Consider the following 25,728-nt stretch of genomic DNA (forward strand, 5'->3'; position numbering starts at 1 on the left):
AGTCTGAATAGTACTAGTCCAGTCTGAATAGGACTAGTCCAGTGTGAATAGTCCAGTCTGAATAGTACTAGTCCAGTCTGAATAGTACTAGTCCAGTCTGAATAGTACTAGTCCAGTCTGAATAGTACTAGTCCAGTCTGAATAGTACTAGTCCAGTCTGAATAGTCCAGTCTGAATTGTACTAGTCCAGTCTGAATAGGACTAGTCCAGTGTGAATAGTACTAGTCCAGTGTGAATAGGACTAGTCCAGTCTGATAGTACTAGTCCAGTGTGAATAGTCCAGTCTGAATAGTACTAGTCCAGTCTGAATAGTACTAGTCCAGTCTGAATAGGACTAGTCCAGTCTGAATAGGACTAGTCCAGTCTGAATAGTACTAGTCCAGTCTGAATAGGACTAGTCCAGTCTGAATAGTACTAGTCTGAATAGTCCAGTCTGAATAGTCCAGTCTGAATAGTACTAGTCCAGTCTGAATAGGACTAGTCCAGTCTGAATAGTACTAGTCTGAATAGGACTAGTCCAGTCTGAATAGTCCAGTCTGAATAGGACTAGTCCAGTGTGAATAGTACTAGTCCAGTGTGAATAGTAATAGTCCAGTGTGAATAGCACTAGTCCAGTGTGAATAGGACTAGTCCAGTCTGATAGTACTAGTCCAGTGTGAATAGTACTAGTCCAGTCTGAATAGTACTAGTCCAGTCTGAATAGTACTAGTCCAGTCTGAATAGGACTAGTCCAGTCTGAATAGTACTAGTCCAGTCTGAATAGGACTAGTCCAGTCTGAATAGTACTAGTCTGAATAGTCCAGTCTGAATAGTCCAGTCTGATAGTACTAGTCCAGTGTGAATAGTACTAGTCCAGTCTGAATAGTACTAGTCCAGTGTGAATAGTACTAGTCCAGTCTGAATAGTACTAGTCCAGTCTGAATAGTACTAGTCCAGTGTGAATAGGACTAGTCCAGTCTGATAGTAATAGTCCAGTGTGAATAGCACTAGTCCAGTGTGAATAGGACTAGTCCAGTCTGATAGTACTAGTCCAGTGTGAATAGTACTAGTCCAGTGTGAATAGTACTAGTCCAGTCTGAATAGGACTAGTCCAGTCTGAATAGGACTAGTCCAGTCTGAATAGTACTAGTCCAGTCTGAATAGGACTAGTCCAGTCTGAATAGTACTAGTCCAGTGTGAATAGTACTAGTCCAGTCTGAATAGGACTAGTCCAGTCTGAATAGTACTAGTCTGAATAGGACTAGTCCAGTCTGAATAGTCCAGTCTGAATAGGACTAGTCCAGTGTGAATAGTACTAGTCCATTGTGAATAGTACTAGTCCAGTCTGAATAGTACTAGTCCAGTCTGAATAGTACTAGTCCAGTCTGAATAGGACTAGTCCAGTCTGAATAGTACTAGTCTGAATAGTCCAGTCTGAATAGTCCAGTCTGAATAGTACTAGTCCAGTCTGAATAGTACTAGTCCAGTCTGAATAGTACTAGTCCAGTCTGAAAAGTACTAGTCCAGTCTGAATAGTACTAGTCCAGTCTGAATAGTACTAGTCCAGTCTGAATAGTACTAGTCCAGTCTGAATAGTACTAGTCCAGTCTGAATAGTACTAGTCTGAATAGTCCAGTCTGAATAGTCCAGTCTGAATAGTCCAGTATGAATAGTACTAGTCCAGTGTGAATAGTACTAGTCCAGTCTGAATAGTACTAGTCCAGTCTGAATAGTACTAGTCCAGTCTGAATAGTACTAGTCCAGTCTGAATAGTACTAGTCTGAATAGTCCAGTCTGAATAGTCCAGTCTGAATAGTACTAGTCCAGTCTGAATAGTACTAGTCTGAATAGTCCAGTCTGAATAGTACTAGTCCAGTGTGAATAGTACTAGTCCAGTCTGAATAGTACTAGTCCAGTGTGAATAGTACTAGTCTGAATAGTCCAGTCTGAATAGTCCAGTCTGAATAGTCCAGTATGAATAGTACTAGTCCAGTGTGAATAGTACTAGTCCAGTCTGAATAGTACTAGTCCAGTCTGAATAGTACTAGTCCAGTCTGAATAGTACTAGTCCAGTCTGAATAGTACTAGTCTGAATAGTCCAGTCTGAATAGTCCAGTCTGAATAGTACTAGTCCAGTCTGAATAGTACTAGTCCAGTCTGAATAGTACTAGTCCAGTCTGAAAAGTACTAGTCCAGTCTGAATAGTACTAGTCCAGTCTGAATAGGACTAGTCCAGTCTGAATAGGACTAGTCCAGTCTGAATAGTACTAGTCTGAATAGTCCAGTCTGAATAGTCCAGTCTGAATAGTACTAGTCCAGTGTGAATAGTACTAGTCCAATCTGAATAGTACTAGTCTGAATAGTCCAGTCTGAATAGTCCAGTCTGAATAGTACTAGTCCAGTGTGAATAGTACTAGTCCAGTCTGAATAGTACTAGTCTGAATAGTCCAGTCTGAATAGTCCAGTATGAATAGTACTAGTCCAGTGTGAATAGTACTAGTCCAGTCTGAATAGTACTAGTCCAGTCTGAATAGTACTAGTCCAGTCTGAATAGTACTAGTCCAGTCTGAATAGTACTAGTCCAGTCTGAAAAGTACTAGTCCAGTCTGAATAGTACTAGTCCAGTCTGAATAGGACTAGTCCAGTCTGAATAGTACTAGTCTGAATAGTCCAGTCTGAATAGTCCAGTCTGAATAGTACTAGTCCAGTGTGAATAGTACTAGTCCAGTCTGAATAGTACTAGTCCAGTCTGAATAGTACTAGTCCAGTCTGAATAGTACTAGTCCAGTCTGAATAGGACTAGTCCAGTCTGAATAGTACTAGTCTGAATAGTCCAGTCTGAATAGTCCAGTCTGAATAGTACTAGTCCAATCTGAATAGTACTAGTCCAGTCTGAATAGGACTAGTCCAGTCTGAATAGTACTAGTCTGAATAGTCCAGTCTGAATAGTCCAGTCTGAATAGTACTAGTCCAGTGTGAATAGTACTAGTCCAGTGTGAATAGTACTAGTCCAGTGTGAATAGTACTAGTCCAGTCTGAATAGTACTAGTCCAGTCTGAATAGTACTAATCCAGTCTGAATAGTACTAGTCCAGTCTGATAGTACTAGTCCAGTCTGAATAGTACTAGTCCAGTCTGATAGTACTAGTCCAGTCTGAATAGTACTAGTCCAGTCTGAATAGTACTAGTCCAGTCTGATAGTACTAGTCCAGTCTGAATAGTCCAGTCTGAATAGTCCAGTCTGAATAGGACTAGTCCAGTGTGAATAGTACTAGTCCAGTGTGAATAGTAATAGTCCAGTGTGAATAGCACTAGTCCAGTGTGAATAGGACTAGTCCAGTCTGAATAGTACTAGTCCAGTCTGAATAGTACTAGTCCAGTCTGAATAGTACTAGTCCAGTCTGAATAGTCCAGTCTGAATAGTACTAGTCCAGTCTGAATAGTACTAGTCCAGTCTGAATAGGACTAGTCCAGTCTGAATAGTACTAGTCTGAATAGGACTAGTCCAGTCTGAATAGTCCAGTCTGAATAGGACTAGTCCAGTGTGAATAGTAATAGTCCAGTGTGAATAGCACTAGTCCAGTGTGAATAGTACTAGTCCAGTCTGAATAGTACTAGTCCAGTGTGAATAGTACTAGTCCAGTCTGAATAGGACTAGTCCAGTCTGAATAGTACTAGTCCAGTCTGAATAGGACTAGTCCAGTCTGAATAGTACTAGTCCAGTCTGAATAGGACTAGTCCAGTCTGAATAGTACTAGTCCAGTCTGAATAGGACTAGTCCAGTCTGAATAGTACTAGTCTGAATAGTCCAGTCTGAATAGTCCAGTCTGAATAGTACTAGTCCAGTCTGAATAGGACTAGTCCAGTCTGAATAGTCCAGTCTGAATAGGACTAGTCCAGTGTGAATAGTACTAGTCCATTGTGAATAGTAATAGTCCAGTGTGAATAGCACTAGTCCAGTGTGAATAGGACTAGTCCAGTCTGATAGTACTAGTCCAGTGTGAATAGTACTAGTCCAGTCTGAATAGTTCTAGTCCAGTCTGAATAGTACTAGTCCAGTCTGAATAGGACTAGTCCAGTCTGAATAGTACTAGTCCAGTCTGAATAGTACAAGTCTGAATAGTCCAGTCTGAATAGTCCAGTCTGAATAGTCCAGTCTGAATAGTCCAGTCTGAATAGTACTAGTCCAGTCTGAATAGTACTAGTCCAGTCTGAATAGTACTAGTCCAGTCTGAATAGTACTAGTCCAGTCTGAATAGGACTAGTCCAGTCTGAATAGTACTAGTCTGAATAGTCCAGTCTGAATAGTCCAGTCTGAATAGTACTAGTCCAGTGTGAATAGTACTAGTCCAGTGTGAATAGTACTAGTCCAGTCTGAATAGTACTAGTCCAATCTGAATAGTACTAGTCCAGTCTGAATAGGACTAGTCCAGTCTGAATAGTACTAGTCTGAATAGTCCAGTCTGAATAGTCCAGTCTGAATAGTACTAGTCCAGTGTGAATAGTACTAGTCCAGTGTGAATAGTACTAGTCCAGTGTGAATAGTACTAGTCCAGTCTGAATAGTACTAGTCCAGTCTGAATAGTACTAATCCAGTCTGAATAGTACTAGTCCAGTCTGATAGTACTAGTCCAGTCTGAATAGTACTAGTCCAGTCTGATAGTACTAGTCCAGTCTGAATAGTACTAGTCCAGTCTGAATAGTACTAGTCCAGTCTGATAGTACTAGTCCAGTCTGAATAGTCCAGTCTGAATAGTCCAGTCTGAATAGGACTAGTCCAGTGTGAATAGTACTAGTCCAGTGTGAATAGTAATAGTCCAGTGTGAATAGCACTAGTCCAGTGTGAATAGGACTAGTCCAGTCTGAATAGTACTAGTCCAGTCTGAATAGGACTAGTCCAGTCTGAATAGTACTAGTCTGAATAGGACTAGTCCAGTCTGAATAGTCCAGTCTGAATAGGACTAGTCCAGTGTGAATAGTAATAGTCCAGTGTGAATAGCACTAGTCCAGTGTGAATAGTACTAGTCCAGTCTGAATAGTACTAGTCCAGTGTGAATAGTACTAGTCCAGTCTGAATAGGACTAGTCCAGTCTGAATAGTACTAGTCCAGTCTGAATAGGACTAGTCCAGTCTGAATAGTACTAGTCCAGTCTGAATAGGACTAGTCCAGTCTGAATAGTACTAGTCCAGTCTGAATAGGACTAGTCCAGTCTGAATAGTACTAGTCTGAATAGTCCAGTCTGAATAGTCCAGTCTGAATAGTACTAGTCCAGTCTGAATAGGACTAGTCCAGTCTGAATAGTCCAGTCTGAATAGGACTAGTCCAGTGTGAATAGTACTAGTCCATTGTGAATAGTAATAGTCCAGTGTGAATAGCACTAGTCCAGTGTGAATAGGACTAGTCCAGTCTGATAGTACTAGTCCAGTGTGAATAGTACTAGTCCAGTCTGAATAGTACTAGTCCAGTCTGAATAGTTCTAGTCCAGTCTGAATAGTACTAGTCCAGTCTGAATAGGACTAGTCCAGTCTGAATAGTACTAGTCCAGTCTGAATAGGACTAGTCCAGTCTGAATAGTACAAGTCTGAATAGTCCAGTCTGAATAGTCCAGTCTGAATAGTCCAGTCTGAATAGTCCAGTCTGAATAGTACTAGTCCAGTCTGAATAGTACTAGTCTGAATAGTCCAGTCTGAATAGTACTAGTCCAGTCTGAATAGGACTAGTCCAGTCTGAATAGTACTAGTCTGAATAGTACTAGTCCAGTCTGAATAGTCCAGTCTGAATAGTACTAGTCCAGTCTGAATAGTACTAGTCCAGTGTGAATAGTACTAGTCCAGTCTGAATAGTACTAGTCCAGTCTGAATAGTACTAGTCCAGTCTGAATAGGACTAGTCCAGTCTGAATAGGACTAGTCCAGTCTGAATAGTCCAGTCTGAATAGTCCAGTCTGAATAGTACTAGTCTGAATAGTCCAGTCTGAATAGTCCAGTCTGAATAGTACTAGTCCAGTGTGAATAGTACTAGTCCAGTGTGAATAGTACTAGTCCAGTCTGAATAGTACTAGTCCAGTCTGAATAGTACTAGTCCAGTCTGAATAGTACTAGTCTGAATAGTCCAGTCTGAATAGTCCAGTCTGAATAGTACTAGTCCAGTGTGAATAGTACTAGTCCAGTCTGAATAGTACTAGTCCAGTCTGAATAGTACTAGTCCAGTCTGAATAGTACTAGTCCAGTCTGAATAGTACTAGTCCAGTCTGAATAGGACTAGTCCAGTCTGAATAGGACTAGTCCAGTCTGAATAGTACTAGTCCAGTCTGAATAGTACTAGTCCAGTCTGAATAGTACTAGTCCAGTCTGAATAGGACTAGTCCAGTCTGAATAGTACTAGTCTGAATAGTCCAGTCTGAATAGTCCAGTCTGAATAGTACTAGTCCAGTGTGAATAGTACTAGTCCAGTGTGAATAGTACTAGTCCAGTCTGAATAGTACTAGTCCAATCTGAATAGTACTAGTCCAGTCTGAATAGGACTAGTCCAGTCTGAATAGTACTAGTCTGAATAGTCCAGTCTGAATAGTCCAGTCTGAATAGTACTAGTCCAGTGTGAATAGTACTAGTCCAGTGTGAATAGTACTAGTCCAGTGTGAATAGTACTAGTCCAGTCTGAATAGTACTAGTCCAGTCTGAATAGTACTAATCCAGTCTGAATAGTACTAGTCCAGTCTGATAGTACTAGTCCAGTCTGAATAGTACTAGTCCAGTCTGATAGTACTAATCCAGTCTGAATAGTACTAGTCCAGTCTGATAGTACTAGTCCAGTCTGAATAGTACTAGTCCAGTCTGAATAGTACTAGTCCAGTCTGAATAGGACTAGTCCAGTCTGAATAGTACTAGTCCAGTCTGATAGTACTAGTCCAGTCTGAATAGTACTAGTCCAGTCTGAATAGTACTAGTCCAGTCTGATAGTACTAGTCCAGTCTGAATAGTACTAGTCCAGTCTGAATAGTCCAGTGTGAATAGTCCAGTGTGAATAGTACTAGTCCAGTCTGATAGTACTAGTCCAGTCTGAATAGTACTAGTCCAGTCTGAATAGTCCAGTGTGAATAGTCCAGTGTGAATAGTACTAGTCCAGTCTGAATAGTCCAGTCTGAATAGTACTAGTCCAGTCTGAATAGGACTAGTCCAGTCTGAATAGTACTAGTCTGAATAGTCCAGTCTGAATAGTCCAGTCTGAATAGTACTAGTCCAGTGTGAATAGTACTAGTCCAGTCTGAATAGTACTAGTCCAGTCTGAATAGTACTAGTCCAGTCTGAATAGTACTAGTCCAGTCTGAATAGTACTAGTCCAGTCTGAATAGGACTAGTCCAGTCTGAATAGTACTAGTCTGAATAGTCCAGTCTGAATAGTCCAGTCTGAATAGTACTAGTCCAATCTGAATAGTACTAGTCCAGTCTGAATAGGACTAGTCCAGTCTGAATAGTACTAGTCTGAATAGTCCAGTCTGAATAGTCCAGTCTGAATAGTACTAGTCCAGTGTGAATAGTACTAGTCCAGTGTGAATAGTACTAGTCCAGTGTGAATAGTACTAGTCCAGTCTGAATAGTACTAGTCCAGTCTGAATAGTACTAATCCAGTCTGAATAGTACTAGTCCAGTCTGATAGTACTAGTCCAGTCTGAATAGTACTAGTCCAGTCTGATAGTACTAGTCCAGTCTGAATAGTACTAGTCCAGTCTGAATAGTACTAGTCCAGTCTGATAGTACTAGTCCAGTCTGAATAGTCCAGTCTGAATAGTCCAGTCTGAATAGGACTAGTCCAGTGTGAATAGTACTAGTCCAGTGTGAATAGTAATAGTCCAGTGTGAATAGCACTAGTCCAGTGTGAATAGGACTAGTCCAGTCTGAATAGTACTAGTCCAGTCTGAATAGTACTAGTCCAGTCTGAATAGTACTAGTCCAGTCTGAATAGTCCAGTCTGAATAGTACTAGTCCAGTCTGAATAGTACTAGTCCAGTCTGAATAGGACTAGTCCAGTCTGAATAGTACTAGTCTGAATAGGACTAGTCCAGTCTGAATAGTCCAGTCTGAATAGGACTAGTCCAGTGTGAATAGTAATAGTCCAGTGTGAATAGCACTAGTCCAGTGTGAATAGTACTAGTCCAGTCTGAATAGTACTAGTCCAGTGTGAATAGTACTAGTCCAGTCTGAATAGGACTAGTCCAGTCTGAATAGTACTAGTCCAGTCTGAATAGGACTAGTCCAGTCTGAATAGTACTAGTCCAGTCTGAATAGGACTAGTCCAGTCTGAATAGTACTAGTCCAGTCTGAATAGGACTAGTCCAGTCTGAATAGTACTAGTCTGAATAGTCCAGTCTGAATAGTCCAGTCTGAATAGTACTAGTCCAGTCTGAATAGGACTAGTCCAGTCTGAATAGTCCAGTCTGAATAGGACTAGTCCAGTGTGAATAGTACTAGTCCATTGTGAATAGTAATAGTCCAGTGTGAATAGCACTAGTCCAGTGTGAATAGGACTAGTCCAGTCTGATAGTACTAGTCCAGTGTGAATAGTACTAGTCCAGTCTGAATAGTTCTAGTCCAGTCTGAATAGTACTAGTCCAGTCTGAATAGGACTAGTCCAGTCTGAATAGTACTAGTCCAGTCTGAATAGTACAAGTCTGAATAGTCCAGTCTGAATAGTCCAGTCTGAATAGTCCAGTCTGAATAGTCCAGTCTGAATAGTACTAGTCCAGTCTGAATAGTACTAGTCCAGTCTGAATAGTACTAGTCCAGTCTGAATAGTACTAGTCCAGTCTGAATAGGACTAGTCCAGTCTGAATAGTACTAGTCTGAATAGTCCAGTCTGAATAGTCCAGTCTGAATAGTACTAGTCCAGTGTGAATAGTACTAGTCCAGTGTGAATAGTACTAGTCCAGTCTGAATAGTACTAGTCCAATCTGAATAGTACTAGTCCAGTCTGAATAGGACTAGTCCAGTCTGAATAGTACTAGTCTGAATAGTCCAGTCTGAATAGTCCAGTCTGAATAGTACTAGTCCAGTGTGAATAGTACTAGTCCAGTGTGAATAGTACTAGTCCAGTGTGAATAGTACTAGTCCAGTCTGAATAGTACTAGTCCAGTCTGAATAGTACTAATCCAGTCTGAATAGTACTAGTCCAGTCTGATAGTACTAGTCCAGTCTGAATAGTACTAGTCCAGTCTGATAGTACTAGTCCAGTCTGAATAGTACTAGTCCAGTCTGAATAGTACTAGTCCAGTCTGATAGTACTAGTCCAGTCTGAATAGTCCAGTCTGAATAGTCCAGTCTGAATAGGACTAGTCCAGTGTGAATAGTACTAGTCCAGTGTGAATAGTAATAGTCCAGTGTGAATAGCACTAGTCCAGTGTGAATAGGACTAGTCCAGTCTGAATAGTACTAGTCCAGTCTGAATAGGACTAGTCCAGTCTGAATAGTACTAGTCTGAATAGGACTAGTCCAGTCTGAATAGTCCAGTCTGAATAGGACTAGTCCAGTGTGAATAGTAATAGTCCAGTGTGAATAGCACTAGTCCAGTGTGAATAGTACTAGTCCAGTCTGAATAGTACTAGTCCAGTGTGAATAGTACTAGTCCAGTCTGAATAGGACTAGTCCAGTCTGAATAGTACTAGTCCAGTCTGAATAGGACTAGTCCAGTCTGAATAGTACTAGTCCAGTCTGAATAGGACTAGTCCAGTCTGAATAGTACTAGTCCAGTCTGAATAGGACTAGTCCAGTCTGAATAGTACTAGTCTGAATAGTCCAGTCTGAATAGTCCAGTCTGAATAGTACTAGTCCAGTCTGAATAGGACTAGTCCAGTCTGAATAGTCCAGTCTGAATAGGACTAGTCCAGTGTGAATAGTACTAGTCCATTGTGAATAGTAATAGTCCAGTGTGAATAGCACTAGTCCAGTGTGAATAGGACTAGTCCAGTCTGATAGTACTAGTCCAGTGTGAATAGTACTAGTCCAGTCTGAATAGTTCTAGTCCAGTCTGAATAGTACTAGTCCAGTCTGAATAGGACTAGTCCAGTCTGAATAGTACTAGTCCAGTCTGAATAGGACTAGTCCAGTCTGAATAGTACAAGTCTGAATAGTCCAGTCTGAATAGTCCAGTCTGAATAGTCCAGTCTGAATAGTCCAGTCTGAATAGTACTAGTCCAGTCTGAATAGTACTAGTCTGAATAGTCCAGTCTGAATAGTACTAGTCCAGTCTGAATAGGACTAGTCCAGTCTGAATAGTACTAGTCTGAATAGTACTAGTCCAGTCTGAATAGTCCAGTCTGAATAGTACTAGTCCAGTCTGAATAGTACTAGTCCAGTGTGAATAGTACTAGTCCAGTCTGAATAGTACTAGTCCAGTCTGAATAGTACTAGTCCAGTCTGAATAGGACTAGTCCAGTCTGAATAGGACTAGTCCAGTCTGAATAGTCCAGTCTGAATAGTCCAGTCTGAATAGTACTAGTCTGAATAGTCCAGTCTGAATAGTCCAGTCTGAATAGTACTAGTCCAGTGTGAATAGTACTAGTCCAGTGTGAATAGTACTAGTCCAGTCTGAATAGTACTAGTCCAGTCTGAATAGTACTAGTCCAGTCTGAATAGTACTAGTCTGAATAGTCCAGTCTGAATAGTCCAGTCTGAATAGTACTAGTCCAGTGTGAATAGTACTAGTCCAGTCTGAATAGTACTAGTCCAGTCTGAATAGTACTAGTCCAGTCTGAATAGTACTAGTCCAGTCTGAATAGTACTAGTCCAGTCTGAATAGGACTAGTCCAGTCTGAATAGGACTAGTCCAGTCTGAATAGTACTAGTCCAGTCTGAATAGTACTAGTCCAGTCTGAATAGTACTAGTCCAGTCTGAATAGGACTAGTCCAGTCTGAATAGTACTAGTCTGAATAGTCCAGTCTGAATAGTCCAGTCTGAATAGTACTAGTCCAGTGTGAATAGTACTAGTCCAGTGTGAATAGTACTAGTCCAGTCTGAATAGTACTAGTCCAATCTGAATAGTACTAGTCCAGTCTGAATAGGACTAGTCCAGTCTGAATAGTACTAGTCTGAATAGTCCAGTCTGAATAGTCCAGTCTGAATAGTACTAGTCCAGTGTGAATAGTACTAGTCCAGTGTGAATAGTACTAGTCCAGTGTGAATAGTACTAGTCCAGTCTGAATAGTACTAGTCCAGTCTGAATAGTACTAATCCAGTCTGAATAGTACTAGTCCAGTCTGATAGTACTAGTCCAGTCTGAATAGTACTAGTCCAGTCTGAATAGTACTAGTCCAGTCTGATAGTACTAGTCCAGTCTGAATAGTACTAGTCCAGTCTGAATAGTCCAGTCTGAATAGTACTAGTCCAGTCTGAATAGTACTAGTCCAGTCTGAATAGGACTAGTCCAGTCTGAATAGTACTAGTCCAGTCTGATAGTACTAGTCCAGTCTGAATAGTACTAGTCCAGTCTGAATAGTACTAGTCCAGTCTGATAGTACTAGTCCAGTCTGAATAGTACTAGTCCAGTCTGAATAGTCCAGTGTGAATAGTCCAGTGTGAATAGTACTAGTCCAGTCCTATAGTACTAGTCCAGTCTGAATAGTACTAGTCCAGTCTGAATAGTCCAGTGTGAATAGTCCAGTGTGAATAGTACTAGTCCAGTCTGAATAGTACTAGTCCAGTCTGAATAGTACTAGTCCAGTCTGAATAGTACCAGTCCAGTCTGAATAGTCCAGTGTGAATAGTACTAGTCCAGTCTGAATAGTACTAGTCCAGTCTGAATAGTACTAGTCCAGTCTGATAGTACTAGTCCAGTCTGAATAGTACTAGTCCAGTCTGAATAGTACTAGTCCAGTCTGAATAGTACTAGTCCAGTCTGAATAGTACTAGTCCAGTCTGAATAGTCCAGTCTGAATAGTACTAGTCCAGTCTGAATAGTACTAGTCCCTCCCACCACCACCTTCCATTGGGGTACAGGTGACCCCTGCAGAGTGGGGACACTCCCCTCCTACCTTCCATTGGGGTACAGGTGACCCCTGCAGAGTGGGGACACTCCCCTCCTACCTTCCATTGGGGTACAGGTGACCCCTGCAGAGTGGGGACATTCCCCTCCTACCTTCCATTGGGGTACAGGTGACCCCTGCAGCGTGGGGACACTCCCCTCCGTTCCATGGAACACTGGGACACTGCAGTATATCAGGCTCCTCCCCCTGACAGTGGACCGCCCCCCAGTGCATTCTGACCACACCCCCTCGAGGAGATAGGGCGGAGGAGCGCGCTCGGCCAGAGAAACTACAGGGAGAGAGAGATGGAGACACAGACAGACACACGGAGACAGACAGACAGACAGACACACGGAGACAGACAGACAGACAGACAGACAGACAGGCAGACAGACAGACAGACAGACAGACAGACAGACAGACAGACAGACAGACAGACAGGCAGACAGGCAGACAGACAGACAGACAGACACACGGAGACAGACAGACAGACAGACAGACACACGGAGACAGACAGACAGACAGACAGACAGACAGACAGGCAGACAGACAGACAGGCAGACAGACAGACATGCAGACAGACAGACAGGCAGACAGACAGACAGACATACGGAGACAGACAGACAGACAGACAGACAGACAGACAGACAGACAGACAGACAGACAGACAGACAGACAGACAGACAGACACACACACACACACACACACACACACACACACACACACACACAGTCAAGCAGTCGTTTTAAACCAATCACTGTCACCCTCTTTAGCATGTCTGTCTGTACCCCCCCTTTCCTCTCCTCTGACCTGAACTTTGGCGCTGTGTGTGTGTGTGTGTGTGTGTGTGTGTGTGTGTGTGTGTGTGTGTGTGTGTGTGTGTGTGTGTGTGTGTGTGTGTGTGTGTGTGTGTGTGTCGGTGTCAGCATGTCGGAGGTCGCAGCGTCTCTATTTCCACCAGGGAAATCAAGGGGTCTCTCCACCTCTCCCTGCTGAGGAGCTCTGTCTCTGGATAAGATCCACATCTCCCCCCTCCTTCCTGTCCCTGTCGACCCATTGTACAGTATCTACAGGCTATAACCCATAGTCAATACCACTACATTAAGTGTGTGTGATGGAGTAGGGGGTAAATAGCTAGCTAAGGACTTGAAGTGGGGGGGGGGTTGGAATCTGAGAGTCTGGATGGGACAGACTACGAAGACTGTGGAGAAGGGAGCGGAGAGGAGAGGAGGAAAGGAAAGGAGAGAGGGAAGAGGAGAGGAAATGAGAGAGGAAAGGAGAGGAGAAGAGTGGAGAGGAAAGGAGAGAGGAGAGGAGAGAGGAAAGAGAAGAGTGGTTAGGAAAGGAGAGAGGAGAGGAAAGGAGAGACGAGAGGAAAGGAGAGGAGAAGAGTGGAGAGGAAAGGAGAGAGGAGAGGAAAGGAGAGACGAGAGGAAACGAGACAGGAGAGGAAAGGAAAGGAGAGGAAAGGAGAGAGGAGAGGAAAGGAGAGGAAAGGAGTGAAGAGTGGAGAGGAAAGGAGAGAGGAAAGGAGAGAGGAAAGGAGAGAGACCTGCTATAGACCTGCTACATCATCTGTCCTGTCTAGAGACCTGCTACATCACCTGTCCTGTCTAGAGACCTGCTATATCACCTGTCCGGTCTAGAGAACTGCTACATCATCTGTCCGGTCTAGAGACCTGCTACATCACCTGTTACATCATCTGTCCTGTCTAGAGACCTGCTACATCACCTGTCCTGTCTAGAGACCTGCTACATCACCTGTTCTGTCTAGAGACCTGCTACATCACATGTTACATCACCTGTCCTGTCTAAAGAACTGCTACATCACCTGTCCTGTCTAAAGACCTGCTATATCACCTGTCCGGTCTAGAGAACTGCTACATCACCTGTCCTGTCTAGAGACCTGCTACATCACCTGTCCTGTCTAAAGACCTGCTACATCACCTGTCCTGTCTAGAGACCTGCTATATCACCTGTCCGGTCTAGAGAACTGCTACATCATCTGTCCTGTCTAGAGACCTGCTACATCACCTGTCCTGTCTAGAGAACTGCTACATCACCTGTCCTGTCTAAAGACCTGCTACATCACCTGTCCTGTCTAGAGACCTGCTATATCACCTGTCCGGTCTAGAGAACTGCTACATCATCTGTCCGGTCTAGAGACCTGCTACATCACCTGTTACATCATCTGTCCTGTCTAGAGACCTGCTACATCACCTGCTAGATCACCTGTCCTGTCTAGAGACCTGCTACATCACCTGTTACATCATCTGTCCTGTCTAGAGACCTGCTATATCACCTGTTACATCACCTGTCCTGTCTAGAGACCTGCTACATCACCTGCTACAGCATCTGTCCTGTCTAGAGACCTGCTACATCACCTGTTACATCATCTGTCCTGTCTAGAGACCTGCTACATCACCTGTCCAGTCTAGAGACCTGCTACACACCTGTCCTGTCTAGAGACCTGCTACATCATCTGTCCTGTCTAGAGACCTGCTACATTATCTGTCCTGTCTAGAGACCTGCTACATCATCTGTCCTGTCTAGAGACATGCTACATCATCTGTCCTGTCTAGAAACCTGCTACATCACCTGTCCTGTCTAGAGACCTGCTACATCATATGTCATATCTAGAGACCTGCTACATCACCTGTCCTGTCTAGAGACCTGCTACATCACCTATTGCATCATCTGTCCTGTCTAGAGACCTGCTACATCATATGTCCTGTCTAGAGACATGCTACATCATCTGTCCTGTCTAGAAACCTGCTACATCACCTGTCCTGTCTAGAAACCTGCTACATCACCTGTCCTGTCTAGAGACATGCTACATCATCTGTCCTGTCTAGAAACCTGCTACATCACCTGTCCTGTCTAGAAACCTGCTACATCACCTGTCCTGTCTAGAGACCTGCTACATCATCTGTCCTGTCTATAGACCTGCTACATCACCTGTCCTGTCTAGAAACCTGCTACATCACCTGTCCTGTCTAGAGACATGCTACATCATCTGTCCTGTCTAGAAACCTGCTACATCACCTGTCCTGTCTAGAAACCTGCTACATCACCTGTCCTGTCTAGAGACCTGCTACATCATCTGTCCTGTCTATAGACCTGCTACATCACCTGTCCTGTCTAGAGACCTGCTACATCATCTGTCCTGTCTAGAGACCTGCTACATCACCTGTTACATCACCTGTCCTGTCTAGAGACCTGCTACATCACCTGCTACATCATCTGTCCTGTCTAGAGACCTGCTACATCACCTGTTACATCATCTGTCCTGTCTAGAAACCTGCTACATCACCTGTCCTGTCTAGAAACCTGCTACATCACCTGTCCTGTCTAGAGACCTGCTACATCATCTGTCCTGTCTATAGACCTGCTACATCACCTGTCCTGTCTGGAGACCTGCTATATCATCTGTCCTGTCTAGAGACCTGCTACATCACCTGTTACATCACCTGTCCTGTCTAGAGACCTGCTACATCACCTGCTACATCATCTGTCCTGTCTAGAGACCTGCTACATCACCTGTTACATCACCTGTCCTGTCTAGAGACCTGCTACATCACCTGTTACATCATCTGTCCTGTCTAGAGACCTGCTACATCACCTGCAACCACACCTGTCCTGTCTAGAGACCTGCTACATCATCTGTCCTGTCTAGAGACCTGCTACATAATTTGTCCTGTCTAGAGACCTGCTACATCATCCGTCCTGTCTAGAGACCTGCTACCCACCTGTTACATCACCTGTCCTGTCTAGAGACCTGCTACATCACCTGTTACATCATCTCTCCTGTCTAGAGACCTGCTACATCATATGTCCTGTCTAGAGACCTGCTACAACACCTGTCCTGTCTAGAGACCTTCTACATCAACCATCCTGTCTAGACAACTGCTATATCACCTGTCATGTCTAGAGACCTGTTACACAACCTGTCCTGTCTAGAGACCTGCTACATCACCTGTCCTCTCTAGAGACCTGCTACATCATCTGTCATGTCTAGAGACCTGCTACATCACATGCTACCTCTCCTGTCCTGTCTAGAGACCTGACATCACCTGTAACATCAGCTGTCCTGTCTAGAAACCTGCTACATCTCCTGTCCTGTCTAGAGACCTGCTACATCATCCGTCCGGTCTAGAGACCTGCTACCTCACCTGTTACATCACCTGTCCTGTCTAGAGACCTGCTACAGCACCGGCTACATCATATGTCCTGTCTAGAGACCTGCTACATCACCTGTCCTCTCTAGAGACCTGTTACACAACCTGTCCTGTCTAGAGACCTGCTACCTCACCTGTCCTCTCTAGAGACCTGCTACATCATCTGTCCTGTCTAGAGACCTGCTACCTCACCTGTCCTCTCTAGAGACCTGCTACATCACCTGCTATATCACCTGTCCTGTCTAGAGAACTGCTACATCACCTGTCCTGTCTAAAGACCTGCTACATTACCTGTTACATCACCTGTCCTGTCTAGAGACCTGCTACATCACCTGCAACATCACCTGTCCTGTCTAGAGACCTGCAACATCATCTGTCCTGTCTAGAGACCTGCTACATCACCTGTTACATCACCAGTCCTGTCTAGAGAACTGCTATATCATCTGTCCTGTCTAGAGACCTGTTACACAACATGTCCTGTCTAGAGACCTGCTACATCACCTGTCCTCTCTCGAGACCTGCTACATCATCTGTCCTGTCTAGAGACCTGCTACATCACATGCTACCTCTCCTGTCCTGTCTAGAGACCTGACTTCACCTGTAACCACACCTGGCCTGTCTAGAAACCTGCTACATCACCTGTCCTGTCTAGAGACCTGCTACATAACCTGTCCTGTCTAGAGACCTGCTTCACCACCTGGCCTGTCTAGAGACCTACTACATCACCTGCTACCTAACCTGTCCTGTCCAGAGACCTGCTACATCATCTGTCCTGTCTAGAGACCTGCTACATCATCTGTACTGTCTAGAGACCTGCTACATCATCTGTCCTGTCTAGAGACCTGCGATATCATCTGTCCTGTCTAGAGATCTTCTACATCACCTGTTACATTACCTGTCCTGTCGAGAGACCTGCTACATCACCTGCTACATCATCTGTCCTGTCTAGAGACCTGTTACATCACCTGTTCTGTCTAGAGACCTGCTACCACACCTGTCCTATCTAGAGACCTGCTACCTCACCTGTCCTGTCTAGAGACCTGCTACATCACCTGCTACACACCTGTCCTGTCTAGAGAACTGCTACATCACCTGTCCTGTCTAAAGACCTGCTACATTACCTGTTACATCACCTGTCCTGTCTAGAGACCTGCTACATCACCTGCAACATCACCTGTCCTGTCTAGAGACCTGCAACATCATCTGTCCTGTCTAGAGACCTGCTACATCACCTGTTACATCACCAGTCCTGTCTAGAGAACTGCTACATCACCTGTCCTCTCTCGAGACCTGCTACATCACCTGTTACATCACCTGTCCTGTCTAGAGAACTGCTACATCACCTATCCTGTCGAAAGACCTGCTACATTACCTGTTACATCACCTGTCCTGTCTAGAGACCTACTACATCACCTGTCCTGTCTAGAGACCTGCTACATCATCTGTCCTGTCTAGAGACCTGCTACATCACCTGTTACATCACCTGTCCTGTCTAGAGACCTGCTACATCACCTGTTACAGCATCTGTCCTGTCTAGAGAACTGCTACATCATCTGTCCTGTCTAGAGACCTGATACATCACCTGTTACATCACCTGTCCTGTCTAGAGACCTGCTACCCCACCTGTTACATCACCTGTCCTGTCTAGAGACCTGCTACATCACCTGTCCTGTCTAGACCTGCTATATCACCTGTCCTGTCTGGAGACCTGCTATATCACCTGGTCCAGATCCACTACTGTTGAAGAGATATAAATACGAGATAAGAGATATATTGAAAGACATTTAGTAGTTGTCGCCTCCTTTTTCTAGGATAACCGCTCCACTCCTTTCATTTCCTAGGATAACCGCTCCACTCCTTTTTCTAGGATAACCACTCCCCTCCTTTTTCTAGGATAACCACTCCCCTCCTTTCTTTTTCTAGGATAACCTCTCCACTCCTTCCTTTTTCTAGGATAACCACTCCCCTCCTTCCTTTTTCTAGGATAACCTCTCCACTCCTTCCTTTTCAAGGATAACCGCTCCCCTCCTTTTTCAAGGATAACCGCTCCACTCCTTTTCAAGGATAACCGCTCCCCTCCTTTTTCAAGGATAACCGCTCCACTCCTATTTCTAGGATAACTGCTCCACTCCTTTTTCTAGGATAACCGCTCCACTCCTTTTTCAAGGATAACCGCTCCACTCCTTCCTTTTTCTAGGATAACCGCTCCATTCCTTTTTCAAGGATAACCTCTCCACTCCTTCCTTTTTCTAGGATAACCGCTCCACTCCTTTTTCAAGGATAACCACTCCACTCCTTCCTTTTTCTAGGATAACCACTCCCCTCCTTTTCCTAGGATAACCGCTCCCCCTTCCTTTTTCTAGGATAACCGCTCCACTCCTTTTTCAAGGATAACCACTCCCCCCTTCCTTTTTCTAGGATAACCGCTCCCCTCCTTTTTCTAGGATAACCTCTCCCCTCCTTTTTCAAGGATAACCGCTCCCCCCTTCCTTTTTCTAGGATAACCGCTCCCCTCCTTTCATTTTCTAGGATAACCGCTCCACTCCTTTTTCTAGGATAACCTCTCCACTCCTTCCTTTTTCTAGGATAACCACTCCCCTCCTTCCTTTTTCTAGGATAACCTCTCCACTCCTTCCTTTTCAAGGATAACCGCTCCCCTCCTTTTTCAAGGATAACCGCTCCACTCCTTTTCAAGGATAACCGCTCCCCTCCTTTTTCAAGGATAACCGCTCCACTCCTATTTCTAGGATTACTGCTCCACTCCTTTTTCTAGGATAACCGCTCCACTCCTTTTTCAAGGATAACCGCTCCACTCCTTCCTTTTTCTAGGATAACCGCTCCACTCCTTTTTCAAGGATAACCTCTCCACTCCTTCCTTTTTCTAGGATAACCGCTCCACTCCTTTTTCAAGGATAACCACTCCACTCCTTCCTTTTTCTAGGATAACCACTCCCCTCCTTTTCCTAGGATAACCGCTCCCCCCTTCCTTTTTCTAGGATAACCGCTCCACTCCTTTTTCAAGGATAACCACTCCCCCCTTCCTTTTTCTAGGATAACCGCTCCCCTCCTTTTTCTAGGATAACCTCTCCCCTCCTTTTTCAAGGATAACCGCTCCCCCCTTCCTTTTTCTAGGATAACCGCTCCCCTCCTTTCATTTTCTAGGATAACCGCTCCACTCCTTTTTCTAGGATAACCGCTCTACTCCATTAATTTTCTAGGATAACCGCTCCACTCCTTTTTCTAGGATAACCGCTCCACTCCTATTTCTAGGATAACCGCTCCCCTCCTTTCATTTTCTAGGATAACCACTCCACTCCTTTTTCTAGGATAACCGCTCCACTCCTTTCATTTTCTAGGATAACCGCTCCACTCCTTTTTCTAGGATAACCGCTCCACTCCATTCATTTTCTAGGATAACCGCTCCACTCCTTTCATTTTCTAGGATAACCACTCCACTCCTTTTTCTAGGATAACCGCTCCACTCCATTCATTTTCTAGGATAACCGCTCCACTCCTTCTTCTAGGATAACCACTCCACTCCTTTCTTTTTCTAGGATAACCACTCCCCTCCTTTTTCTAGGATAACCGCTCCACTCCTTTCTTTTTCTAGGATAACCGCTCCCCTCCTTTTTCTAGGATAACCGCTCCACTCCTTTCTTTTTCTAGGATAACCGCTCCCCTCCTTTTTCTATGATAACCGCTCCACTCCTTTCTTTTTCTAGGATAACCGCTCCACTCCTTTTTCTAGGATAACCGCTCCCCTCCTTTTTCTAGGATAACTGCTCCCCTCCTTCATTTTTCTAGGTTTACTGCTCCCCTCCATTTTCTAGGATAACCGCTCCCTTCCTTTTTCTAGGATAACCTCTCCCCTCCTTTTTCTAGGATAACCGCTCCACTCCATTCATTTACTAGGATAACCGCTCCCCTCCTTTTTCTAGGATAACCGCTCCACTCCTTTCTTTTTCTAGGATAACCACCCCCTCCTTTTTCTAGGATAACCGCTTCACTCCTTTCTTTTTCTAGGATAACCTCTCCCCTCCTTTTTCTAGGATAACCGCTCCACTCCATTCATTTACTAGGATAACCGCTCCACTCCTTTTTCTAGGATAAACGCTCCACTCCTTTCTTTTTCACTACCTCTTTCTTTGTGCGTTTGTGAGTGTGCATGTGTGTGTGTTGTGCCCGCGCATGGGTGTGACTCACCCCTGTCCCAGCTGTCTGCAGACCACTGTAGCATCCTGCTCTCCCCAGTCATCACCACAGACAGACCCCCAGACCCCCTGTAGATACACCTCCACCCTGCCATCCAGCTTAGAGCGGCCGCCCTGCAGGCGTACTGACCCTGGACGAGACACACACACACACACACCGTTTAGATCATTTTCCATTGAGGAAGAGAGAAAGAGAAAGAGAGCGAGAGTGACAGAGCGAGAGTGACAGAGCAAGAGTGACAGAGCGAGAGAGAGAGAGAGAGAAACAGAGCGAGAAAGAGAGAGACAGAGCCAGAGAGAGAGAGACACAGAGCGAGAGAGAGACAGCGAGAGACAAAGAGAGAGAGACACAGAGCCAGAGAGAAAGAGACACAGAGCGAGAGAGAGAGACACAGAGAGAGAGAGAGAGAGAGAGAGAGAGAGAGAGAGAGAGAGAGAGAATGACAGAGCGAGCAAGAGAGAGACACTGAGCAAGAGAGAGAGACACAGAGAGAGAGACAGCGAGAGACAGAGACACAGAGCGAGAGAGAGAGAGAGACAGAGCGAGAGAGAGAGGGAGTGAGACAGAGCGAGAGAGAGAGAGAGAGAGAGAGAGAGACAGAGTGAGAGAGAGAGACAGAGAGCGAGAGAGTGAGAGACAGAGCGAGAGAGACAGAGCAAGAGTGACAGAGCGAGAGAGAGAGAGAGAGACACAGAGCCAGAGAGAGAGACAGCGAGAGACAAAGAGAGAGAGAGACAAAGAGAGAGAGAGACAGAGAGAGAGAGACACAGAGCCAGAGAGAAAGAGACACAGAGCGAGAGAGAGAGACACAGAGAGAGAGAGAGAGAGAGAGAGACAGAGCGAGAGAGAGACAGAGCGAGAGAGAGACAGAGCGAGAGAGAGACAGAGTGAGAGAGAGAGACAGAGCGAGAGAGAGAGAGAGAGACAGAGCGAGAGAGAGACAGAGCGAGAGAGAGAGAGAGACAGAGCGAGAGAGAGAGAGAGAGACAGAGCGAGAGAGAGATAGAGTGAGAGAGAGACAGAGCGAGAGAGAGACAGAGAGAGAGAGAGAGACACAGCGAGAGAGAGAGAGACACAGAGCGAGAGACACAGAACATCGTCAGAACATTAGTCAGTCCCTGAGAACGTCCGGTACAGCACTACTAAATCACACACAGAATAACACCCAGTCCACCTAATGACTGACAGCTGATCTATCTTGGTAGAGTCTCCTCCCTAATGACTGACAGCTGGTCTATCTTGGTAGAGTCTCCTTCCTAATGACTGACAGCTTGTCTATCTTGGTAGAGTCTCCCCCTAATGACTGACAGCTTGTCTATCTTGGTAGAGTCTCCCCCCTAATGACTGACAGCTGGTCTATCTTGGTAGAGTCTCCCCCTAATGACTGACAGCGTGTCTATCTTGGTAGAGTCTCCCCCTAATGACTGACAGCTTGTCTATCTTGGTAGAGTCTCCCCCTAATGACTGACAGCTTGTCTATCTTGGTAGAGTCTCCCCCTAATGACTGACAGCTTGTCTATCTTGGTAGAGTCTCCCCCTGTTGACTGACAGCTGGTCTATCTTGGTAGAGTCTCCCCCTAATGACTGACAGCTGGTCTATCTTGGTAGAGTCTCCCCCTAATGACTGACAGCTGGTCTGTCTTGGTAGAGTCTCCCCCTAATGACTGACAGCTGGTCTATCTTGGTAGAGTCTCCCCCTAATGACTGACAGCTGGTCTATCTTGGTAGAGTCTCCCCTCTAATGACTGACAGCTGGTCTATCTTGGTAGAGTCTCCCCCTAATGACTGACAGCGTGTCTATCTTGGTAGAGTCCCCCCCTAATGAATGACAGCTTGTCTATCTTGGTAGAGTCTCCCCCTAATGACTGACAGCCTGTCTATCTTGGTAGAGTCTCCTCCCTAATGACTGACAGCTTGTCTATCTTGGTAGAGTCTCCCCCTAATGACTGACAGCTGGTCTATCTTGGTAGAGTCTCCCCCTAATGACTGACAGCTTGTCTATCTTGGTAGAGTCTCCCCCTAATGACTGACAGCTGGTCTATCTTGGTAGAGTCTCCCCCTAATGACTGACAGCTTGTCTATCTTGGTAGAGTCTCCACCTAATGACTGACAGCTTGTCTATCTTGGTAGAGTCTCCCCCTAATGACTGACAGCTTGTCTGTCTTGGTAGAGTCTCCCCCCTAATGACTGACAGCTTGTCTATCTTGGTAAAGTCTCCCCCTAATGACTGGCAGCTTGTCTGGCAGCTTGTCTATATTGGTAGAGTCTCCCCCTAATGACTGACAGCATGTCTATCTTGGTAGAGTCTCCCCCTAATGACTGGCAGCTTGTCTATCTTGGTAGAGTCTCCCCCTAATGACTGGCAGCTTGTCTGGCAGCTTGTCTATCTTGGTAGAGTCTCCCCCCTATTACCTGACAGCTTGTCTATCTTGGTAGAGTCTCCCCCTAATGACTGACAGCTGGTCTATCTTGGTAGAGTCTCCCCCCTAATGACTGACAGCTTGTCTATCTTGGTAGAGTCTCCCCCCTAATGACTGACAGCTGGTCTATCTTGGTAGAGTCTCCCCCTAATGACTGACAGCTTGTCTGTCTTGGTAGAGTCTCCCCCCTAATGACTGACAGCTGGTCTATCTTGGTAGAGTCTCCACCTAATGACTGACAGCTTGTCTATCTTGGTAGAGTCTCCCCCCTAATGACTGACAGCTTGTCTATCTTGGTAGAGTCTCCACCTAATGACTGACAGCTTGTCTATCTTGGTAGAGTCTCCCCCTAATGGCTGACAGCTTGTCTGTCTTGGTAGAGTCTCCCCCCTAATGACTGACAGCTGGTCTATCTTGGTAAAGTCTCCCCCCTAATGACTGGCAGCTTGTCTGGCAGCTTGTCTATATTGGTAGAGTCTCCCCCTAATGACTGACAGCTTGTCTGTCTTGGTAGAGTCTCCCCCTAATGACTGACAGCTTGTCTATCTTGGTAAAGTCTCCCCCTAATGACTGGCAGCTTGTCTGGCAGCTTGTCTATCTTGGTAGAGTCTCCCCCCTAATGACTGACAGCTTGTCTATCTTGGTAGAGTCTCCCCCTAATGACTGGCAGCTTGTCTGGCAGCTTGTCTATCTTGGTAGAGTCTCCCCCTAATGACTGACAGCTGGTCTATCTTGGTAGAGTCTCCAACGATTGACTGACAGCTGGTCTATCTTGGTAGAGTCTCCCCCCTAATGACTGACAGCTGGTCTATCTTGGTAGAGTCTCCAACGATTGACTGACAGCTGGTCTATCTTGGTAGAGTCTCCCCCTAATGACTGACAGCTGGTCTATCTTGGTAGAGTCTCCCCCCTAATGACTGACAGCTGGTCTATCTTGGTAGAGTCTCCTCCCTAATGACTGACAGCTGGTCTATCTTGGTAGAGTCTCCACCTAATGACTGACAGCTTGTCTATCTTGGTAGAGTCTCCACCTAATGACTGACAGCTGGTCTATCTTGGTTGAGTCTCCCCCTAATGACTGACAGCTTGTCTATCTTGGTAGAGTCTCCCCCCTAATGACTGACAGCTGGTCTATCTTGGTAGAGTCTCCACCTAATGACTGATAGCTGGTCTGTCTTGGTAGAGTCTCCTCCCTAATGACTGACAGCTGGTCTATCTTGGTAGAGTCTCCACCTAATGACTGACAGCTTGTCTATCTTGGTAGAGTCTCCCCCTATTACCTGACAGCTTGTCGATCTTGGTACATTTTAACATAACAACGTTTCTTAGTCTAGCCACCAACCAGACACATACCTCAATATTAATGAGATGCTTCCATCTGCTGAGACATGCCCGCTGTTGCCACACACACACACACACACACACACACACACACACACACACACACACACACACACACACACACACACACACACACACACACACACACACACACACACACACACACACACACCTCTCTCTCCTTCCTCTACCTTGTTTACAGTCGCAGTAGCCCCAGTCCGTTCTGCCGCGGCTGTTCCTGAAGAAGCACCAGGGTCTGATCCTGTTGTCCGGGTTCCGACAGCGGTTATGATCCCCCAGCCCTCTACCCGGATAGCGCTCCTCAAACCCCGCTACCTCGCTCCACCTCATACACACCGCACCGGACTCCGTCACGTCCACAGCCCCTTGGTAGAACCCGTCTCTCCCGCGGCTCTGGACACAGTCGGTAAACGGTAGAATGAAGGAAGGAGAGGGAACGACGTCGGAGGAGGAAAGAGAGTAGGAAGAGGAGGCGAAAACAACTACCAGCGTAACGACTGAGAGGAGAACAGAGTCCATGATGTTGTTGTAGAGTAGCCTAGACATTTGTTTTCTCGGTTCAGCTTTCTTTTCTCCCTCTCCTCTCGCTCTCAAATGTAGTCCATAACCGAGAGAGCGAAATAAACACTAAACCGGTTGACGCCACGTCTTCTCAGAAACGCGCTCTCTTGATTCTGAACCTGTCTTCATAGTGTGGGATAGGATCGACCGGGACCGGGTGTGTGTGAGTGAGAATACCAGGCAAGAAAGGAGTTTTTAAAAGAGACGCGGATCAATGAACGAAAGAGAGCTCGTGCCTCGAGCCCGGTAGTTAATGAGATCCCGAGTGACTCTCGCGCTTGTGTGTTGCGTATAACCTTTATTTAACTAGGCAAGTCAGTTAAAGAACAAATTCTTATCTTACAATTATGGTCTACCCTGGCCAAACCCTATCCCGGCCGGTTGTGATACAGCCTGGAATCGAACGAGGGTCTGTAGTGACGCCTCTAGCACTGAGAAGCACACAGGAGCCGTGTGTGTGTGTGTGTGTGTGTGTGTGTGTGTGTGTGTGTGTGTGTGTGTGTGTGTGTTATTGTAATAGCCTTATTGATGGGTCATAACAAGGTGGATGTGTCCTACAGGGCTGTGATTATGATCATAATCAGAGAACAAACAAATAATATGAGATTAATAATAATAATTAATTGAATAGAACAATATGTTCATTCACATTATACATCCCACACATTACCTCTCCTGGTTGAAGACTCGCCCTACATCGTAAAGAGCTGCTACCACTCGTGTTTAATTACTATATTGTAATTACTTCCCATGGCCGATTTATGGCCTTCCTTATCTCACCTCATCTGCACTCACTGTATATAGACGTTTTCTGTATTATTGACTGTTTGTTTATTCCACGTGTAACTCTGTGTTGTTGTCTGTGTCGAACTGCTTTGCTTTATCTTGGTCAGGGTCGCAGTAGTAAATGAGAACTTGTTCTCAACTCCTACCTGGTTAAATAATGGTGGAATTAAATTAACAAAAAAAACAGAACATGAACGAGCAACTGAGTCTGTTTCA

General features: G+C 45.1%; 1 protein-coding gene across 1 annotated transcript in view; it reads right to left on the reverse strand.

Annotated features, from left to right (window-relative positions):
• Window positions 1–24,945, reverse strand: part of LOC135538422 (neurotrypsin-like) — an 80,912-nt gene extending 55,967 nt beyond the window's left edge. Inside the window, exons 1-3 of the mRNA XM_064964320.1 lie at window positions 24,336–24,945; window positions 20,375–20,513; window positions 12,106–12,281 (exon numbers count right to left, since the gene is read on the reverse strand). Coding sequence (XP_064820392.1) covers window positions 12,106–12,281; window positions 20,375–20,513; window positions 24,336–24,711 — 691 coding nt within the window. The 5' untranslated portion in view covers window positions 24,712–24,945. The remainder of the gene's footprint in view (window positions 1–12,105; window positions 12,282–20,374; window positions 20,514–24,335) is intronic.
• Window positions 24,946–25,728: the final 783 nt, after the last annotated feature.

This window comes from Oncorhynchus masou, unplaced genomic scaffold, assembly GCF_036934945.1.
Source record: "Oncorhynchus masou masou isolate Uvic2021 unplaced genomic scaffold, UVic_Omas_1.1 unplaced_scaffold_962, whole genome shotgun sequence".
Classification (NCBI taxonomy): Eukaryota; Metazoa; Chordata; class Actinopteri; order Salmoniformes; family Salmonidae; genus Oncorhynchus; species Oncorhynchus masou.